At 44.5% G+C, this 19718-nt stretch overlaps 2 protein-coding genes across 2 annotated transcripts; both read left to right on the forward strand.

Annotated features, from left to right (window-relative positions):
• The first annotated feature begins 925 nt into the window (after positions 1 to 925).
• On the forward strand, positions 926 to 15586 carry SFT2D1 (SFT2 domain containing 1). The gene is made up of 8 exons (XM_031612923.2): positions 926 to 1073; positions 5501 to 5587; positions 7171 to 7253; positions 9910 to 9991; positions 11104 to 11139; positions 11857 to 11915; positions 13342 to 13371; positions 14890 to 15586. Exons 1-8 carry the CDS (start codon positions 1011 to 1013, stop codon positions 14927 to 14929), a joined length of 480 nt encoding a protein of 159 aa, XP_031468783.1. The 5' UTR covers positions 926 to 1010; the 3' UTR covers positions 14930 to 15586.
• Positions 15587 to 15671: 85 nt separating this feature from the next.
• Positions 15672 to 17984, forward strand: PRR18 (proline rich 18). Its single transcript, XM_031614369.2, has one exon. The coding sequence runs from the start codon at positions 16691 to 16693 to the stop codon at positions 17777 to 17779; it is 1089 nt and encodes a 362-aa protein (XP_031470229.2). The 5' UTR covers positions 15672 to 16690; the 3' UTR covers positions 17780 to 17984.
• The last annotated feature ends 1734 nt before the right edge of the window (positions 17985 to 19718 follow it).

Consider the following 19718-nt stretch of genomic DNA (forward strand, 5'->3'; position numbering starts at 1 on the left):
GCTCTGTGGGAAGACTTTGAAGTACACGAATGCTTGCATGGTTTTGATTTTAGAGACGAGCCCAAATATTTCAGCTGTGAGGAGTGGGAAGGTGAGGACGAGACTGTCATGCTCTGACATGTCTGTTGTTGTGCCACAGCTTCTAGAAGAACCACAAGCATTTTTGTGCACGGGAGAAAACAATAAAAGTAAACTGTGGGTAATTTTTACCCAGGGCACGGGTGGTGAGGGGCTAAAGGAACGGCAGCTCTTGCTAGGAAGCATTTACCTGCAGAACTGCCACCAAGTCACGCTCCCATGCTGACACCATGGGGCCAGCTGCAGATGAGCAGGTCACCAAGGACCTCCACTCACTGTGTCCTGCTCATGTCCATGGCACTGTACCATGCCACCCAGGCATCCAAGAGGTTCACTGAGAGGCCTCTACTTGCAAAACACATAGGAGAACAGCTACCCAAGGAGGCCTTGGGTGCCCTATCCTTGGCATTCAAAGCCAAGTTGGATGTGGCTCTGTGCAGCCTGGTCTGGTGGTTGGTAACCCTGCACATAGCAGGGGGTTGAAACTAGATGATCATTGTGGTCCTTTTCAACCCAGGCCATTTTGTGATTCTGATTCTATGTGAACCTGGCCAGAAGCTCTGGGGAGTCACGGAGGGGAAGGGTTGTGCCCTTCTCTTATCACGCCTCACTCAGGCAGCAGCACAGCTTATCGCATCCTCCCCTCCCACCGCCGCACCGCGCACTGCCTGCCGCCCCTTCTTAGGGAAGCGAAAGGGTTTATTAACCGAGAAATCGCACTACTGACCAAATGCAAATCACTTCTAATGAACGTACTGAAATAAGCAGATTCCGAGGCAAGCGGGGAAACCACAAGCACATAAACCCACCCATCCGCCATGTCCCTCCAGCCCCGTCCTCCTCCGTGCTGCGCGCATGCTCCCAGCCGCCTTTGCGGCGGGAGGCGGAGCCCGCCATTTCCTATAGGGCCGCCGAGCGGTCCCGGCCCCGCCATGGAGAAGCTGCGGCGGGTGCTGAGCGGGCAGGACGACGAGGAGCAGGGGCTGACGGCGCAGGTACCGCGTCGCGGAGACCTCATCGTCCCTCTCCGCCCTCACCGGCGGTGTGGGGCTCCTACCAGCTTTCTGAGCCGAGGCCCTGCCCTGCCCGAGCGGCGCGGGTCCCGCTGGGCCGTGCCTGCGCCAGCAGCGGGCCGTGGGGCGCCGCTCGGCCCCCACTGAGTGCGCGGCCGTGGGGCGCGGGAGGCCGAGCGGCTGGGGAGTGCGGGACGTGCGGGCGGCCGGAGAGACGTGTTGGGCCCGGCCCTGCTCGGGGAAGGGCTCTGGCGCAGTGGTGGTCTGGGCTTCGTTGGTTTTGTTTTCTGTGTCCTGCTTTGAAATTAATGAGGTCTCCCCGTCTTGCGTGCACTGACTCTCCTATATTTGTGGAAGCGAAAAATGTGTTCTCTAGCCACGTAGTTCTCTGTATAGTGTGCTGAAGTTCTTTTTTTACCCCGGCCTCCTGAAGTACTGCTTATTGTTTTTATTTCCTCCCCTTCTTCAGTTATTTCCCTGCTGGGTATAGGCGTTTGACGCTTCTGAGATTTCACTTGCTGCTCGGCTCCTAAAGATCTGGTTACCCATTTATGCAGCCAGCTCTCTTTCAGCTGGTGTGACTGTAGATCCAAGCACCCTGCGCCATGGGAGATCTTGGTTCCCTGTGCTGCAGGATGCGGGAGTATGGCAGAAGAAGCTGGAAAGCAAAGAAGCCTCAGCCTGAGCTTTGGTGAACCAGAACAGCTGAAGTATAGTTGTTATCCATGGCACAGTATTAGTTCCAGCAGCTCAGTGCTGATGTGCTTCTTTATGTGAAGTTGGTGCTGGTCTGTAAGGCACGTGAACTTGGCCTTTTTGCCACAGTGAAGTGGTTGAATTGCTGTGTACTCAATGTGATTCTGAAAGCAGTGCAGCATCTGTACCCCTCCGTGCCTAAGCTAACTGCTCCTGTCTGGGATGCTTCACCTTCAGGTTCTGATCTGACAGTTGTCCAAGTACTTACTCCTGTTAGCACTGAGTTCAGTGCCAAGAGAATTATTGAGTCTACCATCCCTAGGCATATTTCAAATGAGACAAAAATGGCGACAGAAAATTCTCCTTTGCTTAATGCTGCGGTGTTTGTTTCAAGGCAGCAATCTGTTGATAAACGGCTGAGTATTTAATGATTAATTTTTAAATAATTAACATTTAATAATATTGAATAATTTGGTATTTCAGGTGTTGTCAGCAGAAACTGAGCTGGGAACTTCATTTGTTAAACGCCAGTAAAACCATTTGGTGTATTAGATGACCTTTCTGGAGCTGAGGCATGCATTTGATTAAACACAATGACCCTCTCTTAAGAGGAGTCGATAGTTGTGTAATAGCAATCACATGGTTTATGTTCATGGATGTTCCTGTGTTCTGCTCATTCCTGATCTTTGCAGAACGATAACCATGAGGTTGGCAGTAATTCCTGTTAAAGGAAGTCGAAGTAAAGTACATAGCGAGACAGTTGTGTGGTGATTCAATGAAATCTTTGTGTACTTTCTAAACTCTTCAGATAACCAACTGTTGTCTTGCTGCAGTTTGATCAACAATCCTTGGAAAAAAAAAATGGGGGGGTGAGGGGGCAGTTGGAAAAAAAAAAAAAAAAACAAAAAACAAAAAACCAAAACCCTGTAATAAACTGTAACCATACAGGTGTAATGATGATTTCAGTGCAGCCTTGTGCCATTTAGTTTTCCAACATGAAAATAATGTTAAAAAAGTGCTTTTGACACACTGGATTGTTTTCTGGCTCCTTGTAATTTCCCATTGGTTTTCCGTTGACAGCTGCTTAAAGCATTCAACAAGATCTTAGCATGGAGGAAGAGACGAAGAGACAGGATATTTCTTATTTTGCTCTGAGGGTTTGATAGAAATACATAGAAGGAAAGATGAAAACGTACCTCAGTACACAAAAATTTTGAAACAAGCTAAAGAATTCAGTCTTGTAAAAACATCTGTTTGGAACTGTGTTTTCTCCATTAGTGGCATATTGGTAGATTTCTTAACAAGGAGAGATGTGACTTTGAACTTCTAGAATCTTTCTTAAGATCAGTAGAAAAAGGTACTATTTTATTTTTCTTTGCCCATGTATAAGACGAGTGAGTAAGATCAGTGATGTACGAGGGGAGCTTAAGCAGATGAACAAAGCTTCAATAAATGCTTTTGATAATAGGCAGCCTTGGGGGTTATCATTCACGTGGTTTATTGGATGTCCATATTGAGTATCTGTCACCACAGACACTGCTTTCTGTTGTTAGCAGCTTGTGTAGTGTGCTGCTGCAAGATAGTTCCCTTTGGTTCAGGAAGTTGTGTTCCGGATTCCTGTTTCCACTTTGGGTTTCCTTTCGTTGTTTCTTTGAGATACAGATATAGATATATATCATTTTCTGGAGTGATCTTTGCATAAAAATCTTTGCTTCTTGCCCAAGAGTTTTGTCTTAAAGCTTAGCTGTAGAAAATGAGGATTTCTACTTATTGGTTTCTGGTTGTGTTTTGTCTTGTTTGGTGTTTTTTTTTTTCCTTGTTTAGAAATAAACTGAAGAGCAGTATAGCAAACTGAATATGTTTTACCCCCTTCACTTCACAATTCTCCTTAGGAATTTCTCCCCAGGTATAGAATTTGCATAGAAATTTTGTCTTATTTTGTCAGTAACAGCTTCTGCTGAAGCAAGTATTTTAGAGAGCAGTGCCAACTCTTTTTATCTGAAATCCAGGATTACCTGTACATTTAGGTCAGACTTGTTTCTTTGTTTGTTTTTCCCCCCCCCAAAGTCCTGATCTTACATTTAGTCGTTCATTTCTGATCAGGAGTGAACTGTTTCTGCTTGTAGTGCAGGTGTGATTAGTTGTATAAATGTGACTTGAAAACGCGTTGCCTGTTTTGAGCATGTATCTTCACTTGTATGCTGTCAGCTCTTCCTGCCCCTCTCACCTTTGTAAGCTGTCAAAAATAGTTTGAAATACTAAACCATCTTTCAGTTACTGTTTTTGTCTTTCTTTAATGCATACGTAAGGATAAAAAGGTGGACCTAACAAGGTAAGCTGCATCTTCTGACCTTTGGGAAGTTCTGTGTTAACTACTGAGTACAGAGAAGAAATAAAATGGAGAGCTATACTGTGTTCCAGCAATGTCTGTCCAGTCAGTGTGCAAACATAAAAGCTGTATTTTCAGTATTGTGATCTTCCTTGTAAAGCAAACATTCAAAGTATTTAACTTGATTAAATGAGGTTATGAGTAGAAAGTAGTCTGAACTGTTCTCTGTTGACACATGTTCAGGGACTGATTCATTACAGTGTGAGCATGTATGTGCTGCTTTTTGATTCAGTTAAGTGTGGATTCGTACAGACATGAAATCCTTTTAAGTAGTAACCAAATATCATTCTGAGAAGATTCTGAAGAGTGGGAGAAATGTCTCAGTCATGGTCTGAGGAAGCCCAAAATGTTGGTGGTTGTTTTCTTAAGAACGTTTGATTGAAAATATCTGCAGAACAGATGATGAGAAACAAGTGGGCAAGTTTGCTTGTGTCACTTGAACAAAAAGGAAAGTTAGATTTATAGCCATCTTATGTAAGCTGATGTACCAATTTGTTTAATAAACCAGTTGAGCATAGAGAGTATACTTAACTTTAATGACCTGGCACAATGTGGATGGATGAGTGAGCTGAGTAGGCCTTAACAAGTCAGCACTGCTGAAAGGGGCTGTTCTGCCAGCTCTGTGGTTTTCCCTCTTTCCCCGTATCAGGAAGCCTTGCTGTTCTGACATCTTGCTGAGCTGGTTTGACTTATTGCATAGACTAAGTCAGAAAATAAAAGAAGTGCTAGTTCTCTTCCCACTTCACAAGTTGTGTTGGCTGGTTCAGCTCATCAGGTACTGAAATCACTCTGGAGAAATAGGAAGCAAAATTATCCCTTTCAGCAATTCACTGTCTGGTGAGCCAAACTGGGGTAATATGTCTACACCTTCACCCTGTAAGGAACAGCAACCAAGGAGGAATTGTGATGCTTACAAAGAATTGTTGCATTCATAAGGACAATGGATTCCACCTAGCAGCAGAGAAGAGTGGTGTCATTGTAGGAGGATTCAGCACTGAACAAATAGTTCTGTTTTGCTTTGGTATAATCATGAGAATTTTCAGTTTAATTACCTGGGGAAGGGAAAGTCTCTGAAAATGGAGTAGCGTTGCTTGTGAGGATGTATCTTCATATGTTCTGTCACTTTTGTGTGTTTCCAAACTGTAAACATAGTTTTTAAGCTGGGAAATAACGTGCAAGCATCCTTGTTTAAACAAGGTAAAATAATTGGTTTGGGCTGATGTATTTTTTGGAATTAAGTACTTTATTAGTACTGAAAAAATGCGCATTAGACCATTCAAAGCTGTTTTTGTAATATCCATTGTTTTCCTCTCTTCTTATTAAGGTTCTTGATGCCTCAACACTTAGCTTTGGAACACGAGTCAAGTGGTTTGCCATATGTTTCATTGCTGGCGTTGCATGTTCTATTCTTGTAAGTAACTGTTTTTTACTCTGTACTTTATTAAATGTTCTATGGTAGAACATCAATACTATTCATACATAGTATGTGATACTATTTACTTGATCCTAAATCCTAAATTTTATATCCATAAATCTAACGGACTGTAAAATGTGTAAGTAGCACATAGGGGCTGTTGATCTGTAAATTGTATTTCTGGCCATTTTTCTTACAGTCACAGCAAAGAATGTTTTTATTGTAGGGTAATAAAATTTCTTATTAAGAGGCATGAACACAGACAAAATATACTGTATTTCTTACTTAGATATATATGGTGTGCTAAAAAGAGGCTTTTGCTGTTTAATTTATACCTGTTCTATTTTTATGTGTACTCTTTTCATGACAGGGGAAAAGGAAGGGGAAGCTTGAGAGGTTTTTAAAGGCTGAAGAAACCACAGGCGTAGCTTGTCAGACCTACAGTTCAGTAGGTGATGACTGTGTAATATGCTTTAAGCTTTGGTTAATCCCAAAGTGTTTAGGCACTTGGATCCTTGTAGGTAATTCTTGTAGGTCCCTTCTGACTGAACTATTCTACTCTTTCGTTTACTGTAAAAAAAATTATTTAGAATTGAGGAGACTTGGTAATTGCAGAAGAAAACAGCTGTGAAGGAGCAGCATGTTGTGGCATTTAGCCATAGTGACTTGCTGGATTCTCCTGCAGGTGCAAAATCTGCCAGCTGCATGTTGAGGCTAGTCCTGGGAGCTCGGGTCAGGTTGGAAGCCCTCTCTCTTTAGGATTAAGAACTGGTTGGTTGACTGCTCCCTGCTGCTTTCCTCACAAGAAATATTTAACTAACATGCTCACATGCGCCAGGTTTGTGCTTCAGTATCTACTTCTGCTCAGGCTAACATTCTTTTTGCTGCTGTGTTTTTTTTTTAAGTGTTTAATCTTTGTGCTTTTTTTGCATCACGTGGTGTGAAACTGTGAAATCACAAATCAAAGGCCTTAAGGTTTTGCTTAGGTTTCTCCTCTGAATATCTTGCTAAATAAGAAAGGGTCAAGACTTAAGATAGCCAAGGTCCATAAACACACTACTTGATTAGTTTAGAGGCAGCTCCCTAGCTGAGCTTTGCCAGGTGGAGCTGAGTGCTGGTAACTACCCCTTCTCTCAGTATCAGACCTTTGCTGCAATGCTAAGGAGGCCCTCAAAGAAACACTGAAGTCATCCTGTGCAGGCATGTATCTCACCTCCTTGATTTCATGTGTGTGCAGCCTGGTGGATACATTATGTCCTACGTTTGTAACAACGTAGGCTTTGTGACAAAGCTGCAAGTGTTGTAAAGAGAATGTAAAAGATACGAACGAATTTTAGGAACAGTATAAGAAACATAACCTAGTTGTAAAATTGTTGCAAAAGGGATTAAATCAATACATTATTTTGCCAGTAGGTGGCAACGGAGGCACGCCGGGTATTGTCAGGAGGACTGAGCATCCTCGTGTGTCCCTGTGTGTTAAATGGAACTCTTGTAATCTTTGAGAATCTTGAAGATTTTATTGTCTCTAATTAACAAATTGAATTAATTAATTACAAACATACCTTTTTTTTTTTTTTAAGGGAACAGCATTGTTATGGCTCCCAAGGGGAATCAAACTTTTTGCAGTGTTTTACACCCTAGGAAACATTGCTGCATTGGCCAGGTATGATTTCTTTATTATTATTATTAGGAAAACACTCTCCTTTGAATCTACATTTCCATTTCCTTTTACTCTACAATGATATGTATTTAATGTATATAAACAACGTTGTTTTCACACTGGAATATTAATAACAATCTTAGTTTTGAAATTATTGTAAACAGAGAATATCAGTTATCCCTTTTTTTCTTGTTTTAGTGGAATGTCTTACGTGATTGCTTTGTGGATTAGTGTCAACAATGAGTCAGTTAAAGTATTCTGTTTGTTGGTTGTCCTCCTCCCGTCGTGGCATAGTTAAAGCAGAGTCGTGGGACTTAGGATGAGTGGATGCTGGTCTCACTTTCATAGACTCTGTGGCTGTTGTGTAACTGCTGAGTCAAAGCATAGTTAAGCTGCTGAACATGGACAATGTGACATTAATATTAGAGTGGTGTGGTGGTGTAGTGCTTCTCAACTAACTTGCTGGAGGGTGAATTTATTTATAATGGAATTGTCTCTATGTAATTACCTCACTTTATATTAAAACAAGACAAAATTACTACTACGAGGTAGGAAAAACTGTGTCTTCCCATTTTTCTCCCTTACTTTTGTTTTTAGCTGTTTTTTACTTTTTAACTCTATCCTGGGTGTGTTTTCACTGCTTCAGATAAAATTAGAATTCTAGAAAATCTGTACTAATCAAGTCTTAATTCTCTGTGAACTAAGAGGAAAGCTTCTACAGGCTGGTATTTATTTTCAACATTTCCCTAAAATAACCTGAGTTGCAGCTAAAATAGGAAGTAAAAAGAAGCCCTCTACCCTTTCAGTAATTCTGTTTGATGTAAACAGCAGGCAGCTGTGCTCTAAGTACAATAGGAAATGAAAATGAAACCCTAACTTGACAAAATTTAAACTTTTTCAGGTTGATTTGCATCTCTGGATTAAAAATAAAATATAAAAAAATAAAGCTACCAGCATAAGTAAATAGTCCTTTCTGGTCTGTTCTTACTGTATTATCTGTCAGTATGTATGGAAGTAATGGTACATATTTGATTTTTTCCTTGGACTGATGAGCAGATCTCCTATAGAGTGTGTTGTGTGTAAGAAATAACTTATGTAAGTGGAAGACCTTGGAAAAAAAAATAATCCCAGTCTTCCTGCACCCTGTGGGTTCTCTTACCTTTCTGGAGATGTTCTTGTTGTGATATCTGTCCTTCAGTGCTTAAATCTTAATTTAATTTTAGGGCCAAGATAAGATATTCTGAGAAATTAGTTTGAAATGAAGAGAATTGGAAATACTTATTCCTATTGAACTCAGAATTATTACTTTGGTTTTCTTTCATTTAACGTGGGCTTTTGGGAATGAGCTCACCAGTTGTTTCACTTCATATATATAATGTGTATTACCTAGAAGGGGAGTTAAACGTAGGTATCTTTTTGCCTAGTAAAACATTCAGACCACTACCTACCTATAAGGATCCTCTTTCTAGTTAAGTATTTTCTACAAAGTGGAGTGGCTTCAATAGGAGAGAAGGGAGAGACTCATCTCACTACGTGTAGCCAGATTATTATTCCTATAATTGTGAATTCTTGGTTCACATCACATTTCTTTGGATGAACAGTTAAAGGTGAGAGCTAATGATAGATTTCATAGAATCATGGAATGGTTTGGGTTAGAAGAGACCTTTAAGATCACTTAGTTCCAACCCCCTGCTATAGGCAGGGACACCTCCTACCAGAGCAGGTTGTTCAAAGCCCCATCCAGCCTGGCCTTGAATGCATCCAAGGAGGGGGCATTCACAGTCTCTGGGCAACCTGTTCCAGTGTCTCACCACCCTCACAGTAAAGAATGTCTTCCTAAAATCTAGTCTAAACCTACCCTCTAAACCTACCTTTAAAGCCATTTCCCCTCATCCTGTTGCTACCTGCCGTTACAATAAGTCCCTTCTCAGCTTTCCTGTAGGCCCTCTTCAGGTACTGGAAGGGCAGCTGTAAGGTCCCCTGAAGCCTTCTCTTCTTGAGAATGAAAAGCCCCATCTATCTCAGCCTGTCCTTGTAGGAGAGGTGCTCCAGCCCTTTGTGGCCCTCCTCTGGACCTGCTCCAACAAATTCATGTCCTTCCTGTGCTGAGGGCTTCAGAACTGGCCACATTTCATTCTCACTTCAAGTTCATAAAAGAAAGTTGGAGATTCAATGCAAACTATTGGATTTTTTCTTCTTTTTATATTTTTGCTTGCTGTGTTTGAGCAAAAAGAATTTAAAGCTTTTCTGTAATCCTGAATGTAGGTATTTGTGTGCTGCCTGGGTGATAAGCTTGGTTTTTAAAACAGGAGTTTTCTGCAGAAGTTTAATCTTTGAATTCTGTGCATACTTTTGACAAGTCTGTTCTTAAACAGCCTCAAAATCAGCTTCAAATTGACAACCCTCTGCTAGGTGTGGTAATGAGTGTGGAAAGAATTTCATAGCCAAGGGTGATTCAATATGTGAGCTTTTTCCAGGACTGGTGAGTTCATGGACTGCTTCACCTTTCATCCTAGCAGGTGTCTGTTGGTAAACACTGAAATGCCTTTCATAGCTTTGTAGTCATCTGACTGTTGGAAAACTAATTAATTACCTGTTGTCTTTTGCAAAGATTTGAATGTGTCTGGTTTTTGGTTTTTTTCTTTTCCCCACCCATTAGCACATGTTTCCTCATGGGGCCTCTGAAGCAACTGAAGACAATGTTTGAGCCCAAAAGATTAGTTGCTACACTTGTAATGCTGGTAAATATACTTTTTTCTTTTTCCCCTATATCTTCTTTCACTGAAAAGGTTTTGAGGCTCTGTGAAAGGGGGGGATATTTCTGAATCCACACTTTGTTTGTACTGAATAATTATAGTCAAGCTGGGTCAGTGATCACCAAGTCTAGCTGGGAAGTTGTTTGTTGGCTGCAACTCTCTATATAGCTCAGTGGTTCAGTGCTTTCAAAGATGGAAAAAATGTATTCTGTCAAAGTCAAGAAAACCACCTATTCATCCTCATAGTTCTCCTTTAGTTCCTTTACCTCCAGTAAGCAGCGTTTCCTCTTCCAGGAGGATGGGGAAAAGCAGGACCAGCCCCTAGGGTAAGGATAGGATAAATAGTATTTTTCCTCAAAACCTTGAAAGATTGCATATATAATTTTAAGTACAGATTCCAAGCTGAAAAAGTTTCTTTTTTTTTTTAAAAAAAAAAAAGAGCTGCAAAATTAGCTTCAATAAATCTTCAGCTTTCTCACTCTGTATGAGGCAGCTGATCCCTGCTGGCCTCTTCTTCATTACTGTCACAACATTTAAAAAAAAAAAAAAGGGGGGGGTGAGGGGAAGAGCTGGGGCACAGAAGGAACAGAGCCTGTATTTGCCAAATGCAGGAATGGGTATTTAGGAATGGATTGCTTGTTGTAATGCACATACCTGTCTTGACAGATGTTGATACTGTGACTACTGGATTGAGAGCAGTACTGTGTGCTGAATTAGTAGAACAATTCCCACTCTCCTTGGTTGCTTTCAAGCAATCCTTATCATCTAATCCCACCACTCAATAGTCCTGATGCATATGAGTACACTGACCTGGTCGTATTTCTTTCAATTCCTGAAGGCAGTTTCTGCCTCCCTTTCTTCCGAGGTGGTCCCACACTTTTGGCCTTGGAGCACATCATACTGTGCTTTAGAAAACACTGATTTTTGTGAAGTTCAGTGTATAGTCACTGTGTGAGAGCCTTTGGCTCTACTTCTTTCATGCATCAATTCTTGAAAATACTGAGTATCTACTGGAAACACCGAGGCAGTTTTGTATGTGCTTTGTTGTATATTAGAATGTTAATTCTTTTCTTTTTTTTTGTCTCTTCTCCCCCAAGCTCTTTCTAGTTTTGACTCTGTGTGCTGTTTTCTGGGTAAGTGAGAAGACTTTGTTCCCCTAAATAGCAATATAACTCAGTTATTTTATTGATTGCTTTAAAATTTGGTTTAGTTGTAGAAGAAAGATAAGCTTGTATGTGATATTTGAGTTCCTAACTGCAATTGAATTTGGGTGGAGTGTTCAGTCTGGCTACAAATGCAGCCTTCCACCTGCATGTGATGTAGATGAGAACACACAAACCAGAGCACTAGTCTGTCTGCAAATTTTTAGACTAAGAACTGAAAATATACTTGACCTATTTCTGTCAAAAAATAGGTTGTGGTCTTTAGGAACACCTTCAGACCATTAAACTAATTAAGATAAACAAAGGAAGAGAGATGGAACAGATAGACACCTTTGAGTGTCCAGAGAGTTTTGAAAACACTGTGTTATGTATTGCACTGCAGTAGGTATGTAGCTCAAGTGAACTCCAAATTGGCAGGCATATAGTGTGAGTGGAAACTGAAGTGTTACCTTTCTGTAAGGTGTTTTCAAAGGTAGAGAAGGTTTTCACTGCACTGTGCTAATGAAGCGATAGATAAATGAAAGTAGAATCAGTTGCTAGAATGGAAACAAAATAATTAAGAGGAGGAAATAAAAAAAATTTCATCACTTAACTCCATTTTTGGCTGCCAGTCTATTGCACTTATTCACGATGTACACTGGTGTGAAATAAACTAATTTCTGCAATATTTGTTTCATTTTGACTTAGTGGAACAAAAAAGGTTTGGCACTGATATTCTGCATATTGCAGTTCTTGGCAATGACCTGGTAAGTTTCACTTTGATTTCTTCTCTCGTGCCCCTATACCTACACGTGTACAGACCTGTGTGTATACACATAGGTAGATATGTATGTGTACCCTTCTTGTAGTGTGCCCAGATGCTGGCCTCAATGATGTGTTTTCCTATGCTAGATTATGTAAGCTCAGCAAAATCTATATGCAGTCATCTTGCAGAAACAGTAATTTTAAATACATTCTGCAATGTGTGGACTTTTTTTTTTTTTGAAGCATTATGAAAAGAAAGTGTATGCCAAAGCAAATTCTTATGCCTCTTCTCTGCTGTGAAAGTAACTGTATTTTCATACATCCTGGTTCTGATGACTTGCTCTCTCTTTTGAGTTCTGAGTCTTAATCTTTTGAAGTGGAAAAAAAATCTAAATCACATTTTTATGCTCTGTCCACAATAGTATTTACTGGGTTGTTGTGAGAGGGTCAGTCTAGTGCAGCAGAACTCTAGACTGGCCAGATACAGTTATAGGGCTGGGCCTGGGGATGTGTGGGCACAGTTAGGTGAATGCCTGCAAGCCTGGCAGAAGATTTAGAAGCGATTTGTTTCTCCATGGAGATGCAGCAGAACTTAAATTAATTTCCTTGTCCTGGGTAAATTACTTGGTACTAAAACGTCACTGTTCCAAAGTGACCACAGTTCTTGTTTGAGCTTGCCCTGAATAAGTAGCATCGTAAACTGAACTTTAATCTGAGGAGCAATAGCAGTTTGTGCAGGAGAGGGACTGTATGGTGTTGTGCTGGACTCAGATGAACGCTTGGCTGGAGGCAGAGGGAAAACTGCTGACTGAAACTGTATTCTACCTGTTTGCAGCAGACAATTTGTCATTTGTCAGGCATCTCAGAACTTGGTCAGTGGGGGATGAGGACAAAGTAGGGTTGTGAGAAGCAAGTTTCAGAAGATGATAGAGAGCCAGCTGTTTGAATGTCATAACCACAGCATAGTATTCTTACAGCGTGCATCTGTATTTATAGCTACACAAATGCTATTACATCTGTATTTTTGTAGTATTGTATCTTCTCTTTTCAACTTGAAAAAAAATGGTCTCTGTTGTCTTGAAGGGTATAATTTTTCCAGAAATCTATATTCCTTTTGAATCTGAAGATGACAGTAAATCTACAGACTTGGTTTTTTTTTTTTCAAGTTGAGTTTATGTGCAAGGAAAGTAATAAATTATATGAGAAATGAAGTTAAAACTAAACCAGGAAGTCCTTGGCAGTACACTGAGTTCTTGTCCAGTTCTGTTTTCTTTTTTTACAAGGAAGCATTAAATTCAGTAGGTAATGTTAACAAGTTGTAGTAGAACAGATTGTTTTTTATTAATGCTGGTCAAACGTAAAGCAAAGGGGCTCTCAGAAAGACAGGAAAACTCTGTAAAATGTTTTTTTTTCTTCTTTATTTTTCAGGTATAGTTTGTCATATATTCCTTATGCAAGGTGAGTGCATAATTCCATTTTAATGAAAAGCTGGTAACGTTTGTTAGAGAGAAGAGTCCCGTAATTCAGTATGTGGGCACAGCATCCTTTTTTTTCTAATTTTTAGAAAATGATACAAGTAAGCAAAGAGTAACACTTGATGTGAACTTTAAATACAAGTGCTTAGTAATTTTATGTTAAATTTCATTCTAATTTTCATCCTGAAAAGATTTTTGTTTAATTTCTCCACTTACTGAAAAATGCATTGGTGCTGTAGTCACTTCTCCAGCTCTGAAATTAAAGCTAGCAGGTGGATCTGAGCCCTTAGGTAAAGGCAAACAAGCAGAAGTTCAGCCACTAACTCTGCTTCTGAATTTCTCCATCATTTTAGGAGAGGCAAAGCAATTCTTGGTGTTTATTTTCATTTACTTTTTGGCAAACTTCTCTCTTTTGTTTATGAAGTGGAAACATAAGCTAGTGAAATACACGGTGAAACCACATGCAGTTAAACACAGTAAAGAATGGTTTTTTTCTCTTGTGTTTCATGTAAAATGCAGTGTGGTATTTCAGCAGTGCATTTCCCAAAGAGTAAGGTGCTTCTAAATTCATGTGTATCATTTAATGAAGTTTTCTGTCATGAAAGTGGGGAAGAAATAAAACAGCAATTACTATCTATCCCTTTCATCTTTTCAATTTACAGCATTTCTGCAGCTTTGCAGGAAAGTCTGTAATATAGACTTCTTTTTAAAGCTTGAGTTTTTCACACAGAGGGTGGTGACACCAGAACAGGTTGCCCAAGGAGGTTGTGGATGCTCCATCCCTGGAGGCATTCATTGCCAGGCTGAATGTGGCGTTGGACTGCCTGGTCTGGTGGTTGGTGACCCTGCACATAGCAGGGGGGTTGAAACTCGATGATCTTTGAGGTCCTTTTCAACCCAGGCCATTCTGTGATTTGGTCTAGGGAGAATTAAGCTACATGCATTTTTAAAGACAGTTCATATATTTGATACAATTGCAGTGGATGAAATACTTCAACTGATGTTTCGCATTGTGGGTTTACTCCTGACATCCAAGCTTCATCAGTCAAAATGAATGGTTTGAATTCTTGTAGTCCCTGTGGCCATGTGATGGTCCCAATAGGGCCAGCTGCTGCTGTCTCAGGAGTGGCTCAGACTCACTTCCTGTGGACTTGGGTGGCTGCCTGGATGTGGCTGTGCCCTCTAGCCCTGCCATGCTGACCAGTTGCTGTGAAACAGCCCTGAGCCTTGGTGAAGCCACAAAGTGCTGCACAGCAGTTGGTAACACTGTATGCAGTGCAGGAGTGGTGAGCACTGAGCCGAGCCCAGAATATGGGTGTGAGCCTTTCCTGCTGCTGGTGATGGATGGGTGCTAACATCCTGTATCAGTTCAGAGTTTGCATTTGTTTAATGATTATTGTCTTAAATTTTTGGAGTGTTTTTCATTTTCAGTACGTTGTGGTTGATGTCTATAAACAAACCCACAAATCCCTTACCTGGCTTTTTTTTCCTCTCTTCAAAGGGATGCTGTGATAAAATGCTTCACGTCCTGTCTGGAATAAATTGCAAACAAGGACCGCCATGTACTTTAAAGCAACTCTTCTGTGAACTTCCCTCGGAAAGCCTTACTTTTCCACTCCTGCAATTCCCAGTAACAGCTTAGTATTTTCCTCCCCTTTTACCTTTAGGGGGGTTAAATAACTTCTTCTAGAAGCAGTTTTCAAACTACACAGGATGAACTTTTCACCCTGAAACTTTAAGGCTTTTTAACCAAAAAAAAAAAAAAAAAAGTATGTTTAAACACTTTGCAAAGAGCAGTCTTAAAACTGCCCTGCATGCAGTAACACAGCTCGTTCCCCAGTGCAGGAGGGCTGCTGCAATGCAGGCTGTGCAGCGTGCGTCGGGTTTGCTTTCACAGTTCTGTCTGAAACCTGCAGCGCCGCTTCTGTTTGCGTCGTGTTCGTTTGTGCTTTTCCAAAGACAGAATTTTATGAGCATTATAAAGATGTGGTAAGGTAACTGCTGCTTTGAAATTCCTCTACTTGTGTTTTATGGAGAAAGCTTAATGAGAATACGTGGAAGTCCTGTTAAAAGCGCATTGATTTTTATTAAAACTATATTTTCAACTTTTTTTTTACTTCTAAACTTAAAGACTGTTTACTAAACAAACTTGTGGATAATGTCTAAATAAATGAGTTGTGAAAGAAACTTGTTTGAAAGGTGCTTAAAGTTTTTTTCTTACTGAGGAATCGGCTAAAGAGAGCTGAGTGCTTCAAGGATCGTTCTTTAATAAAGTATGAAAATGGGGGGTATGTTTATGACTGTATCCAAATACAGTTAACGCTTGCAGGAGTGGTTCCTGCTGATGTTTGCCCAAACATCAGCATTCTCACTTAAATTCCACAAATGAAAGAAGGAATGTGAAAAGATGTGAGCTGCAGTGCTAGGATGGGGGGAAATGCCACATCACATTGAGGGTTCTGGCTCAGCAGCCACCTTGTAGTGTGTTCCTGTTAAATCTCAGCATCTGTTGCACAAATTAACATCTGTGGGGAAGCTGTACAAGAGGTGGCAGCGTGAACTTGCAGTTAAATTGCCCATCAAACTGCCCCATAACTGCTTGATGACAATAAAGTGTGAGTAAGGCAAGATAACTTCTATGTTGTGGTGAAGGGGCAGGGAGCCCACACCCTGCTGCAGGCCCTGGGCCTCTTTGGCACTACTTGGTGCGTGGGCAGACAGTGGCACAACCTTCCCAGTGCTGCCTCATACAAGCCATGGTGAGTGGTGAGACACTGGGTGAATCTCATAGCTTGCAGTGTGCGCTGCAGATAGTGAGGATGTGCCTGCCTTGATGGTGGAGGCCAGGGTGGCACCAACCAGAGCTGATGGCAGGAAGACTCCATCCTGTGAGGAGTGCTTTGGGGATGGCTGTTGCAAAGCTTTTGTTGCTCGTTGGCTACCAGCTTGGGTACAGAATCACTGAGATCTTCAGTTAGTGCTGTGTTGGCCATAGGGGTGTTGTTTATGTTGCATGTTGGGTGCTGAGCATTCATTTAATGGTTTGCATTAGAGCACCAAAATGAGTTCAAGTGCTACAGTCAAAAAATCCGTATACTGTCACACCAGCATGCACATGTAACTCGTGTATTTTACCACGTTACTCTTGCTTTCTTGAATACTTGATCTGTGATCTGCTTTCTTTATCTGCACACGGAGCCTGTGTCGTGTTGCTTCTGTGGCACCTCTTGCTCCTTTGCATCCTGTCTTAGTTTGCAGTATGACAGTTCAGACAGTGCGTTCTCGTTGCACGACGCACTTCTATGCCTGTGAAGGCACAGCGGTGCGGCTCTCGCTCCCTGTGCGTTGCACGGATGGAGCCTGCTGCGGGCCCGGGGCTCGCTGAGGGACGGGGCAGCGCCCGCGTACCGGAGGCGGAGCGGGACCGCTCGGCGGGCGCGGACGATCGGCGCGGGCTGCCGGCGCCGCCGAGCTCCCGAAGAGAGGGGAGGGCCGTTCTCGGGGCGGGCGGAGGGTGGGCCGGGGGCGGGCTGCGAAGGACCGAGCGGCGGCCGGCGGCGCCCGCCGAGCGCACACGCGCGCCGCCGCCGGCCCGGGCTGCCGGTGGGGCTCCGGCCATGGGGCTGCAGCCGCGGCGCGCGGCGGGTCCCTGCCCGCCGGCGGGGCGGTGCGCGGCGCTGCCCTGGGCCCGCGGCGAGGAGCAGGACGGGGTGCCCGGCCGCGCCGCCTCCCTGCCGCCCCTCCTGCCGGCCCCCCCGGCCGCCGCCCGAGCGCAGCCCAAGAAGCCGACGGCGGCGGCGGTCCCCAGGAAGGCGGCGCCGAGGCCGGCGGATGAGAAGGCGGCTCGGAAGGCGCGAGGGGCGCCGGCGGAGAGGGCTGGCCCCGTCTCCGGCTCCTGGCCCTGTACTTCGCTGCAGCGGCGGCCGCCGGCGGAGCGGGGGGCGCGGCCCCAGCCCGGCGCGCCGCAGCCGCGAGGCCGCCCGGGGGCGCCGGGGGCGGGCGGCCGGTCCTGCGAGAGCTCGGGCGGGGCGGCGGGGGAGCCGCGCTTCGCGCTGAGCCTTCCGCCCGAGGCCGTGCGCCTGCTGCAGCGCCGCAGCACCGAACGCCAGCGCGCCCAGCCCGGCACCGGCACCGGCGGCGGGGCGGCAGCGACGCGGCGAGGGGCGCGGTCCGGCGGCGACGTGCGCGCCCTGCTGAAGGTATCCCTGCTCAACGACCGGCACCGCTACGACGACGAGGAATACGAAGAGGAGGAGGCGGCGGCGCCGGGCGCGGCGCCGGACGAAGGGCTGGTGCGGAAGTGCACCGAGTGGCTGCGAGGCGTGGAGAGCGCGGCCGGGCGCGAGCGCGGGGACCGGCTGGGCAGCCTGCCGCACCTGGGAGCGCGGTGAGCCGCCTCCTCCGGGAGTAACGGGAGGGGCCGCGCCGCCGCCTGCCGGGGACAAAGGAGCGACGGCCGGCTCCCGCCCGGCGCGGAGAGCGGCATCCTCCCGCCGCCGTTTTTAAGACTTCCCGCTCCTTTGTAAGATGCGCGCGACCGTTTTGTACATTTGTACATTTTTATTTATTTGAATAAATGCGGTGATTTCTGTGGTACGACGGCCTCCGTCCCTCCCTGGTGCTGTGTTCTCGGACGCCGCCCCGCACGGAGATGGGAGCGCGGCTGCCGCTTTGTTGGCGGCCCCGGGGCCGGGGCGCGCCCTCCTCCCTTGTCTCGGGCGGCCGCCGCCGCCGGTCGGCACCCGGCGAGGAACGGCGGCGTTCGCTGAGCTGGGTGAACGCTCTGCCAGCCGGTGCGGGAACCGCTCGATTGAATTTATGAAGCAAAATGAAACGCTTGAGTGCCGCGAATTGGAAACGATGGGTTTCATTGTGCTGTGAGTCGTGTGTACAGAGTGATGCGCGGCTGCGGTGACCCTTCCCTCGAGTAACGGGAGATAAATGATAAACGGTAGTTCGGCTGCATGAAGCGAGACCGCATCGCATCTGTGCAGTGTTTCATTTTGATCTGCGTTTGTTCAAACGCTTTTTTTTTTTTTTTCCTTTTTCTTTCTTAAGCCTCGGGGATGAGAGCGGAAATGCTTTAAGGATATTGGGATACATTGGTACGGCCACTGAAAATATTACCCACCTAATGAAGGTATGAAACTGTTCTGCTCAAAGCCCGCAGGAAATAGCGTGGGGCACGAGAACATACGGACAGTGATTGTCTTTTCACATCGAGTTGTCCGTAGCGCCAGCTCTGAAGCACACGCGCCTTTGTGCCTTTTTACCCGAGTTTGCACGTGGTTGTGCTGCATCCGCCGGTTGCCAGCAGCGTCTCCAGGCAGCTCTGCCCTAACAATGGCACATCTCCTGCCAAGCGTGATCTGTGCCAGCTGCACGATGGGACTTCTTTCCTCGGGTAGCGGTGAGGAGAACAGCAGATGAGTTGGAGCTGAGCCCCTCTCTCACGTGGGAATGGAAGCTTATAGAGAGCCCCCTGGGCAAACGCTGAGCATCGTGAGCTCTCCATGCTCTCACTAAGTGCAGGCAGTATGCAGGGAGGAGTTCAGGCAGCAAAGCATCCAAACCTTTACTGGTGGAGCTGGGAGATGTACTCCTTCAGTAAATGTTAGCAGTCTGATTGGTTGCTTGTAGTACTGGCTGTCTTTTCTGCTCTCTTTGGGTGGTGAATGACAACCTTTAAGGGCTTTTATCTGAAGCATCCGTAGGTCTTGTAGGCAGTATCCAGAAGGGCAAAAGATATTGTTTTCTTCATAGTAAGTTACTTGTGTTGATTCTGCATGTAGCTTCCCTCTCTACTGCAGTTAAAACTCATTTGTTCTACCTAAAAACCTTTTGTCCCTTTGAGAAAAAAAGTGTCAGGGTGCCCAGCACATCCCATGTCAACTCATGCCACTTCTGTGGCACGGGTGGGGAGCACACATTGGTGTAGGGTGGTGTGGGCAGTGCCAGCCAGGCCTCACGCTGTGCATGTCAGATGTCAGCAGGAGCCTCAGCCTGAGACTCCCCACTCAGACCCCTTTTAGCAGCTGAGAGGGAGCCGTGAGCAGCTGCTGCCATGCATGTTTAAAGTAATCGATACTGCTTTGGGGTAGAGAGCTTCCCTCCTTCCTCTGAGCACATCAGTGTGATTTATGATCAACAAAACCATTCTCCCCGTGTCTCCTTTTCTAGATGGCTGACGTGTGGTGTCAGGCTCTCTGCTGCTGGTAAGCGAGGTGCAGATGATTGCTGTGCTGCTCTGATAGAACAATGTGGCTTTACGTTTTCTTGTTTTGTTTTTATCATACTGGAGGCATGTGTTTTTGCAGTGAGGTATGGGAG

The sequence above is a fragment of the Phasianus colchicus genome, chromosome 2 (genome assembly GCF_987193195.1).
Source record: "Phasianus colchicus chromosome 2, bPhaCol1.hap1.1, whole genome shotgun sequence".
Taxonomy (NCBI): Eukaryota; Metazoa; Chordata; class Aves; order Galliformes; family Phasianidae; genus Phasianus; species Phasianus colchicus.